The sequence below is a fragment of the Stegastes partitus genome, unplaced genomic scaffold (genome assembly GCF_000690725.1).
Source record: "Stegastes partitus isolate 25-593 unplaced genomic scaffold, Stegastes_partitus-1.0.2 Scaffold382, whole genome shotgun sequence".
NCBI lineage: Eukaryota > Metazoa > Chordata > Actinopteri > Pomacentridae > Stegastes > Stegastes partitus.
Genome location: NW_007578113.1, coordinates 249,630 through 259,729, shown reverse-complemented (window position 1 = coordinate 259,729; position 10,100 = coordinate 249,630). Strand labels below are relative to the sequence as shown.

The following is a 10,100-nucleotide window of genomic DNA, read 5'->3' as shown; positions in this document are numbered from 1 at the left end:
AAAATTTGGCGCTCTCACGACTCCATAGTTTCGTCTTTGCGAGCTACGTATTTATTTAAATGTATAAAATTCAATCAAAAAATTGGGTTACAAAAATTGAAATTAAGAGAAATATCACACACAAGCATTTCTGCTACATCACATGCTTTCCTTTTTAAGAACTTGTCACCGCTAACTCTGCTGCGTGCCTCTTGTGTGTGTTGCAGATACAGCCACAGTGCAGAAGTCCAAGTCCGTCTGCAGTTCCTCACCTGCGTCTTTTCCACGCTGGGATCTCCAGATCACTTCAGTAAGATTCATTTCTGCTGCTCAGTGAACAGAACGATTCCTGGATTGGTTTGTGTCAGCCCAGCCTCGGGCACAACCACATGCTGTTATTTCTAAACGTCTCTTTAAGTTGTAAACTGAACAAGACTGTTTCGTAACTGTTGGGAGCCTTGAATCACTCATCTCTTGTGATATCTATCAACGCTGATAGTTTTCAGTCATCCAAACACTGCATTTCTTCTCTGAGGACGCTGGGAAGTCACGCTGAGGATTGAAACCAGTTGTGTGCTTTTAGAAACGGTTAGAAAACTATGTGGTTTGTATAAATTGGCCTAAACGGGCCAAAACAGTTCCCCAGCAGTTTTTCTTGGCATTAGCAACAATGGTGAATTTCCCAGAGAGAAGCATATTTAACAGTAGTTTGGAAATGAACTCAGCGTGCGTCTGGTTTTCTTGCGAGCTTTTGGGGAGCGATGCTAAAATAGACCTCATTATGCAACCTGAGCTGCTCTGCGGAGTACAAAGCTCCGGCTGTCTGCATGTCTCTGTGTGATGTAACACTGAATGAAACGACAATGTGTCTCGTAGTATTTTACCACATTTAGCCCAGTTGGACCACCCGCAGTAAACAAATGTCATTTAAACGCAGCTGATCCGGCACGCTGGGTGCAACGTATTTTAGTTTCTGTATAAGACACAACAGGTTAGATTGTGAACAGACACGAGTTCAGTTCCTGTCGACGCTCACTTGTGGAATTTGGAAAGCTTCATTCCAGACCAGGAAAGTCTAGAAATTTGATATAAACTATAGTGAATAGCAGGAGGAGTACAAACTGCAGCCTGCTTGTACCCGTTGACTCCTACAGAAAACCAACAGACACACATCAGGTCTTTCTGCAGTTGTTCATGTCTAATTTGTGTTATTGTTATTACAGTCGTGACTCGATAATCCGACCCTTAACAATCCTAAACCTGCTGTCCGACAGGTTTTTAGGAAAAACAAACGGAACCCATTAAAAACAGCCTTAGTGAGCGTGCTCAGTGTTTATGGAAGTAAACATGGATGGTAACGGTGGAGCGTATCTGCCACTCCCCCGCCGCCACCGATGGTGGAAACAGAAGTGTGAGCGCTAACTAAACTAGCATCAGCAGCCAAGTGCTGCCTGTGCGTTGCGACCACTTCCACCCCGTCAGAGCGCTGCCCTGGGGTGGAAGTGTCCCCCGACCGTGCTGTTGTTAAAGCTGGACAGAGAAAGATTTTCATTGGTTTGTGAAGTACGGGGGGTAGTAGCTGAGTCCGTTCACACTGAGCACCTCCTCCCTTCTGTCTGTCAGGACTGAGTCTGGAGCAGGTGGACATCCTGTGGCACTGTCTGGTGGAGGACGCTGAATGCTACGACGACGCACTGCACTGGTTCCTCAATCAGGTCCGCAGCAAGGACCAGCACGCGATGGGCATGGAGACCTACAAACACCTCTTCCTGGAGAAGGTAGGTTGCAGCGTACAGGACGGGGAGGTTTTTTCTGGAGAGCTGAGCTAGTTTCAGTCGCAGATTTTTCTCCGTTCCTGGACCTTGTTGAAAACTGAATTAAAAATGAGTAAAACATTAAAGATATAAATTGAGGCATGATTTCGCAGATCTATGACCTATTTTTTTTTCTTTTTTACATAGTGGTGGGTGGTTCATTGGTCAGAGATAGTTTCTGAACCACTGTGTCATGTGGACCGTGCTTCCTTTTTTGCGTTTCTTTATTTTCTATCACATGCGTTTGTTTTTTTTTATTAATTCTTTATAGATTTTTCTTCTTTCCCTTATTTCTTTTGCCTTTAGTGTTTATTTTTTAAACAAATAAACAAGCAAAGAGCAATGATTGCACATTAGTTGGATGTTAGAATGATTCATGTGGATGTCAGCTGGATAATTCCACCGTCATACCAGATAATGAGGAAAGATAAAGCCACTGTCTTGTGTCGTGGCTTTATGTCAGGGACTCGGGGACTGGCAGAATTTAGCTTAAAGTCTTTCAGAAAGTTATTTCATTAATGATCCTCTGAGCAGCTCCAGTGAAGCTGCGTGTTCATTTGGTTTTGTTTGTGCGTGTCCAGATGCCGCAGCTGAAACCAGAGACCATCAGCATGACGGGCCTGAACCTCTTTCAGCACCTCTGTAACCTGGCCCGTCTCGCCACCAGTGCGCTGGACAACGCCTCCAGCTGCGAGGTACGCAAACTGTTCAACTCGGTATTCCAAAAACAAACACATGTGGAGCGGACAAGTAGCATCTTGTGCTTGGTCAGGTTTGAGTAGAAGGTTAATCTGTTCCTGTGTGTGTGTGTCCAGCTGTGTGGGATGGACCAGCTGTGGGGGATCGCTCTCAGAGCTCAGTCTGCTGATATCAGCCGTGCTGCAATCCAGTACATCAACTCCTACTACATCAATGGTCAGTAAACTTACATGCACAGCACTTCCTGACATGCTTTTGTATTTTCTTGTAAAAGCCAAGTTAAAATCAGTAGATTATCTTTATTTGCAGTCATCCAAACAGCAATTCTTTCAAATATCTCAACAACAGCAAAAAAAAATCTTTTTTAATCTGACAGGCTTTTTTCTTTTTAAACTTTTCCACCTTTTATGTGTTTCCAGCCGGTAAGACGGGCCTGGAGAAGGAGCAGGAGTTTATCAGGAAGTGCATGGAGAGCCTTCTGATGGCCTCAGCCAACCTGGAGAAGGACGCTCACTCCAGCCTGACCAGCATTGAACGGGGGCTACTCATGCTCAAAACACACCTGGAGGCCTTCAGACGCAGGTATACACACCTGAGATGTTCAGACAGATGCACTCTGCTGTTAAACTGAGTCCATACAGAAACTAGTCATCAACAACACGCTGTTTTGTGCTTGTGGCAGGTTTGCCTACCACCTGCGACAGTGGCAAATCGAGGGGACGGGAATCAGCAGCCACCTGAAGGCTTTGAGTGACAAACAGTCGCTGCCACTCAGGATCGTCTGTCAGCCTGCCGGCCTGCCTGACAAGGTGACGTATCTACGTTTGACTGAAGCTACCGATCCCCACTCGGTGCTACTGTCCAGCTACATTTGACTTTGAGCTCTTGCACTGAAACGTTGCTCTGGGTTAACTAACGCTTGTTGCCTAAATGACACTTCTAAAGGTTCCATACGGTGAAAATCCATTTTTATTTTGCTTTATGTGTCTTGAAAACTACGAGAAGGAATATAAAGTTGCTGAAACTGTCCTTCCTGTAGCACCTCCTCTACTAGATAGCCTCCCAGCTTTACAAGCCAGGAAGCACTTTGTCTAGTTCAGCAAACAGTAGTTGTTGAACTTAAAGTTTTGTTTGATAAACTCACCATACATTTTGAAGAACATGTAAAATGATCACTCGGGAGAGAAAGAAGTGACAGAAAGATTGTTTTGCTCTCAAACACTGAGAGAGTCTTCTTCCTGAGTGGCGTGTGGAGAGCAGCAGTTTCATCTACAGATGCTGTAACAGCCCATTTAGGACAAATGAATCATCTTTGCTGTGTTTTGAACTGAAACATACATTCTGGGAACATGTGAGGTTTTCATTAATTTGCTTAAAAGGGGCACATTATGGGACCTTTAATGAAAAACTGTCAGGCCAAGGGGGGAAATAAACCAGAGAACCCGGAGAGAACCCACGCTGCACGGGGAGAACATGGAGACTCCATGCAGAAAGATCCCGGGTGTCCTCACCGGGACGCGAACCGGTGACCTTCTTGCTGCGAGGCAACGATGCTAACCACTGAGACACCTTGCAGCCCCAAGCCAAATATGAATTAGAATCTTAATCTAAATGTCTACCTGTTACATCAGAGGATCCATCTTCATTTTACATGTTGCCGTGTCTTTGCAGATGACCATTGAGATGTATCCCAGCGATCAGGTGGCTGACCTGCGAGCAGAGGTGACCCACTGGTACGAGAACCTGCAGAAGGAGCAGATGAACCAGCAGGCTCAGCTGCAGGAGTTCGGTCAGAGCGGCCGGCAGCCGGGAGACTTCCCAGGTCGGCCCCTTTGTACGCAAACACACATCTCTAAGCCAATCAAACAGTTAGTAGGTCCACCTCAACCTCAAATCTTTGAGCTTGTTCAACAAATCTGTCATTTGACCTGCAGGTGGTTTGATGGGACCGGTCAGGATGATCTCCTCTGGCCATGAACTGACCACAGACTACGATGAGAAGACTCTGCATGAGCTGGGCTTTAAAGACATGCAGGTCACTCTCTGGTTCATCACCCTGTGTTTTGTTTTTTTTAGCAAATAATACAGCACAGTTTTACAGAAGTCTGAATACAAGTTGTCTTCGTTATCTTTTAGTTGTTGTTTCTTGTCTGGTACGTTGCAACAGACTATGCAGAAACTGATTAAAGGTGTCCAACGTAGATGATTCAACACTGAGCCATGATTGCTTGTTTGATCCCAGATGGTGTTTGTCTCTTTGGGAGCTCCACGACGGGAGAGGAAGGGGGAGGGCGTCCAGCTGCCTGCCTCCTGCCTGCCTCCTCCCCAGAAGGAGCACATTCCCATGCTGCTGCTCCTCCAGGAGCCACACCTCACCACACTGTTTGACCTGCTGGAGATGCTGGCCTGTTTCAAACCGCCCAGCCCCAACACTGAGAAGGTTCACGAGAGCCCAGAGGTAGGGAGCAGCCATGGACAGAACGTAGCAGGGATGGGCTGTGTACTGGTGACTGATTTATTATTGATCAGTATGAAACAAAAATGAATTAAATGATTGTTCTAATGATGGATTTTTAGCTCATAGTTACATCTGATAATGCTGGAAATGTGCTGCAGGATAGAGATGGCTCTTTAAAGCCAGTTTTGAAACAATGGTGACAATGAATCATACCTCAGGTTATCGTATATGTGAGTCAGTGACATGTACAGTAAGGAAGACAGGAGTATGTTGTCAGCCACCTGCTGAACAAGCAGAAAAAATGAATGAAACACCTTTGACCCCTCTGTGCATGAAGAAAGCTGCTGTCTAATGTACACTAAGTTTTCTTTACGTTTTTCACGTTCTCACGGTGCTTACTTATCCTCGTTTTTCGGTGTGAACAAAAATTGAATATCGACATCAGTAATATCGGTTATCAGCGATATCAGAGAGCATAATATCGGATGTCGATATCGGCCAGAAGTTTTAATACCATGCATCCCAACGTTTCACACCTCCATCTTCTACTTTTGTAGGGTAACTTGTTATAGCTTATTTTTGGACCTTTACCGATAGCTTTCGTGTGTTTCTTATCCAGAGTGCACGGTGTGAAGAGCTTCACCTTCATGCAGAGAATCTGTCCCGCCGGGTTTGGGAGCTGCTGATGCTTCTTCCTACATGTCCGAAGATGCTGCAGGCCTTCCAGAACATCTCAGACGACACGGTCAGTCGCCTCGCTCAGCTGATCGCTCTCATTGCTCACAAATACTTGGCATCACTGACTGCGGCAGACGCTGAATAACTCAAGGTGTTATTTTTGTGTCTGTGTGTAGAACGGAGAGGGTCTGTGTTGGAAGGAGCTGCTGAGGATTAAAAGTCCCCACAAGCTGCTGTACGCTCTGGAGATCATCGAAGCTCTTGGAAAACCCAATCGACGCATCCACAGAGAGTCGACCGTGAGAGACACATGATTTCTTTTCTTTAAAAATCCCTTATCTCTTTTTGTTTTTTGTTGTTGTCCCTGTTTTACTTTGTCAAGACGAAATAAGAAAAAACAAGATCATGATAACAGCCTAGGATAACTTCAATGCAAGTTCTTTTTCTTGACTTTTTAATCTCTTCTTACGACCTACTCACGAAATAGTCAAGAATAAACTTTCATGATCAGAAGAAAATTTGTTTCACATCCTCAAATCATGATTGAATTAAGCGCCTTTAACTTAAAATTTTATGACACAAAAACAGACAACATCTTCATCCATGTGTATTTTGACCACCTTTTCAGGTATAATACAGAGAAGCTTAAAAAATAAAAAATAAATATTCCATTTCTACCTGGACCTTGTTTGTCGTGTGGGTTAAACCCTGTGTGTGTGTTTCCAGGGCAGCTACAGCGATCTGTACCCAGACTCCGATGACTCCAGTGAGGATCAAATAGAAAACAGCAAGAACACCTGGAGCTGCAAGGTACAGCAGACACAGCTGGAATGGAAACCCACCCAGTGAATAACTGCATGGATTGATTTTATACTTCTCTCAATTTATCTTTCAGTTCGTGTCATCTGGAGGTCTGCAGCTGCTCTTAGAGATCTTCAACTCAGGCATTCTTGAACCCAAAGACCAGGAGTCCTGGACTGTGGTGAGACAGCCAAAAGCATAATTTAACTTTAGATTTGACATGTTTTCATTTCACAGTACACATCAAGTTGTGTTTCTTGTGAACATAACTACAGACAGAATAATGATGTTTTTGCTCTTCCTAATGTTCTTGTCCACAGTGGCTGCTGGACTGCCTGGCCTGCCTGCTGAAGCTGATCTGCCAGTTCGCTGTGGACCCTGCAGACCTGGACCTGGCCTACCACGACGTCTTCTCCTGGTCTGGCCTCGCTGACAGCCAGCGTAAACGGGCATGGCCGGGCAAATCCCGTAAATCCACCGTAGACCACGGGAAAGGCCTGCACATTCCTCGACTGACCGAGGTACATTTTTCAAAAGTTGGAAAAACACACGGCTGACTGTAGGAGTGCTGCGCATCAGGAAATGTTTAGATGTCAGCTCTGGTTTTTGGGAGTTGATCAGCAGCTGATGTGTCTGTTATTTACAGGTGTTCCTCAGTCTTGTTCAAGGCACCAACCTGATCCAGCGTCTGATCAACGTGGCCTACACCTACGACAACCTTGCACACAGGTGAGCAATGCAGGAGTTCAAGAAATGTATTTCAAATGACCAAATATAGCAGAGGTAATTTATGTGTTTTGCTTTTCTCCTACAGAGTTCTTAAGGCCCAGTCTGACCACAGGTCTCGGCATGAAGGTGAGAGTTACCACACATTTAGGGGCTTTTGTGTTCCATGTTTTCAGACAATGCTAAAATTCTGAGATGAGGAAGAAAGACAAAGCTAGTAGATGAACTCTCTGAATACCATCTGTCACCACAAAGCTAATCACGGGCCAGCAGCCAGGATGAAAAGGAGGCCTGGTGCATAAGAAGAAAGCAGTCAGTCATTATTTATGTGTGGAAGATGACAGTGAGGTTTGTTTCCCTACAGTGACTCACTACTCCATGTGGCTGCTGGTGAGCTGGGCTCACTGCTCGTCCACGGTGAAGTCCAGTCTGGCTGACAGCGACCACCTCCACGACTGGCTGAAGAAACTCACGCTGCTGGTGCCTGAGGTGAGTCAGTTCATCCACAGCTCCTTCTCAAGTCTACAGTGATTCATTCAGGCTAAGCTCATTAGGAAGAGGGGCGTTTAGAGGCTGGTGATGCATTTTGTACGAGCTATTCTGGATGAGTGATGCTAAAGGGGGGGTTTAAATAGATTATAACGTGCATTACTTTGCTGTAATGGGCATTACCAAGGACGGGATTATTTATCCACACATGAGAACCTAAAACAGATTTTTTTATTTGGAAACAAAATTGGTTTATGTTCATAATTACTAAATTACATAACCTCGCTCTGGTGAGAGAGCTTTGTCTGCACTGCGGTGTGAGAAAGTTTTGTTGCCGTTAATCATGAGAAAGGAAATTTTAAGTTCCTTGAAAAAACCTGGAATTATATGTGCAACACTTTTCTTAGTTGACTCTGTACACTCAAGATCTTCTAATTAAATTTTCACTTTAGTCCCTGAATTTTGGCTCCATTGCGGTCGAAGTTCAAGTTCATTAGTTTATAATATAATAAGATATGATCGCTGTTCCATCATGAAGTCACGTATCAGCCGATAAGCACATCTGAGGATTCCTTTAATTCATCTGCTGCCTAATGTATAGACTTGTGGCGTATCTTTACTTTCAGCTGCAACCCTGGTGGTGTAAAAAGGACGTGGGAACAAATTAAGAACAAACATAAAAACATAATTCAAAGCGGCGTGGCTCATTAACGTATCCTACAAATACAAGCTTTAATGCTAAAGTCAGTTTACTGCTGTGGGCTGATGTTAAAATATGAAAAAGCTTTGACATTGCCTGTAGCCAACAGGAAAAAAAATGAATGAATGAAGACAGGAGCTCATAGAGATCCTGGTCAGGGGGCACTAAGGGGTTCTGCCGGTCCTGAAAGACTCTCCCACTCCTCAGTGTTCCCTCACAGTTCATGCTCTGATGTGTAGCGGGTCTTCTATTAATGCCGGTGATGCCATTTTGTCGAGAACTGCTTCGTTTTCTGCTCATTCTGAAGTTTAACGGGAGAGAACTGGTTTCCAGTGGAGGTGTTTTTATACCCAGTGATCTAAACCTCCAACATAACCTGCTGGTTCGCCGTTCAGCTAAATTACCGTGGTGATGTACCCCGGTAAGAAGCGAACCACCGTCGCAGGACTGAAAACCCAGGATTTAACCTGAAGTTACCTCACTAACCCTAAATCCTGCTTCATAGTACAGGCAGTAAATGTTTCATGTGTGAATCAGAACAAGGCCACTGAATGAGAGTTTAGGTCGACCCAACATTTTCACCAGTTTGTTGACGTGTGTGTTGTTGTGGTTGTTTCCAGCCGGCGGTGAGGCACGAGGCGTGTAACGGCCTCTACAAGCTCTCGCTCTCTGGCTTGGAGGGAGGAGAGTCCATCAACAGATCCTTCCTGCTGCTCGCTGCCTCCACGCTGCTCAAATTCCTGCCTGATGCACAGGCCCTCAAACCACTGAGGGTGAGTCTCAAACACACAACATCTTTGAAAGTTATGCAGACCTTCCAAGAAAATAAATGCATGTTACACCTGCAGAAGAAGAACCAGTCTGCAAGCTACACTCTGTGTCAGTAGTCGTCAGCGACCATGACTTGACTCAATTTGAGCTTTGCTACATCGAATCCAGTTTGTTTCCAAAACACTTTGTCTCTGCGGTGAGATTAATGCTGGAGACGCTGGGACACACTCAACGTTCATCTGTTTGTGTTGGATCCCATCATGGCTGACACACGGTGCTGCACATTATGAACATTTACTTGTAAAAGTTAGAAACCCTGAATAGCCACAAACCAAATGTCCCAACAAACTCTGACGTCAGTTTCTAAGGATGCCACTGAGCATCGAATGTGTTCTGTTAAGGACGAGGTTGATCACAACGTGTGTTTACAGGTGGAGGACTATGAAGAGGAGCCTCTGTTGAGAACGGGCTGTAAGGAGTACTTCTGGCTTCTCTGCAAACTCATCGATAACATCCACGTTAAAGACGCCAGCCAGGTGGGAATGTCCGACTACAGCACTGATGATCATACCTGTAGCCAAGATGATGCCTTTATTGAGTAGCTAGTTGTGTGTTTCTGATTTTGTAATGAACTGGTGCTAGTATTGGTCTGTTTGAACTCACAGAAGGTCTCTCCCTCTCTGTCGCTGGCCGGCTCGGTGCAGACCACCCTGCTTGACCTGGACGCTCTCGCTCGACACCTCGCCGACTGCATCAGGAGGTCAGACATTCACAAACTGAACGTGTTTTTAGGGATTTTTAAAAAAATATTGTTGACAGTTCATACTGCTAATATTCCTCAGGATTGTAGCTTTTATAATCAAACTGCCTGACAAGTTTCTACGCCTTTACAGAAATGTCTCTTCACTTGATACCCCCCGTGATCAACGTCCCATAGAACCACAAAACCATGCATTAGTAACCCAGTGTCAAAAATGAGATTATA

General features: G+C 44.9%; 1 protein-coding gene across 1 annotated transcript in view; it reads left to right on the top strand.

Moving 5' to 3' along the window:
* usp34 (ubiquitin specific peptidase 34) overlaps window positions 1-10,100 on the top strand; it is a 52,703-nt gene that overhangs the window by 36,544 nt on the left and 6,059 nt on the right. The window contains exons 20-39 of the mRNA XM_008284976.1: window positions 207-289; window positions 1,603-1,757; window positions 2,375-2,488; window positions 2,609-2,708; window positions 2,912-3,074; window positions 3,175-3,301; window positions 4,164-4,314; window positions 4,427-4,527; window positions 4,735-4,950; window positions 5,570-5,695; window positions 5,805-5,927; window positions 6,355-6,438; window positions 6,524-6,610; window positions 6,750-6,950; window positions 7,076-7,158; window positions 7,244-7,284; window positions 7,520-7,644; window positions 8,965-9,117; window positions 9,547-9,651; window positions 9,781-9,875. Of these exons, the coding sequence (XP_008283198.1) occupies window positions 207-289; window positions 1,603-1,757; window positions 2,375-2,488; window positions 2,609-2,708; window positions 2,912-3,074; window positions 3,175-3,301; window positions 4,164-4,314; window positions 4,427-4,527; window positions 4,735-4,950; window positions 5,570-5,695; window positions 5,805-5,927; window positions 6,355-6,438; window positions 6,524-6,610; window positions 6,750-6,950; window positions 7,076-7,158; window positions 7,244-7,284; window positions 7,520-7,644; window positions 8,965-9,117; window positions 9,547-9,651; window positions 9,781-9,875 (2,433 nt within the window). The remainder of the gene's footprint in view (window positions 1-206; window positions 290-1,602; window positions 1,758-2,374; window positions 2,489-2,608; window positions 2,709-2,911; window positions 3,075-3,174; window positions 3,302-4,163; window positions 4,315-4,426; window positions 4,528-4,734; window positions 4,951-5,569; window positions 5,696-5,804; window positions 5,928-6,354; window positions 6,439-6,523; window positions 6,611-6,749; window positions 6,951-7,075; window positions 7,159-7,243; window positions 7,285-7,519; window positions 7,645-8,964; window positions 9,118-9,546; window positions 9,652-9,780; window positions 9,876-10,100) is intronic.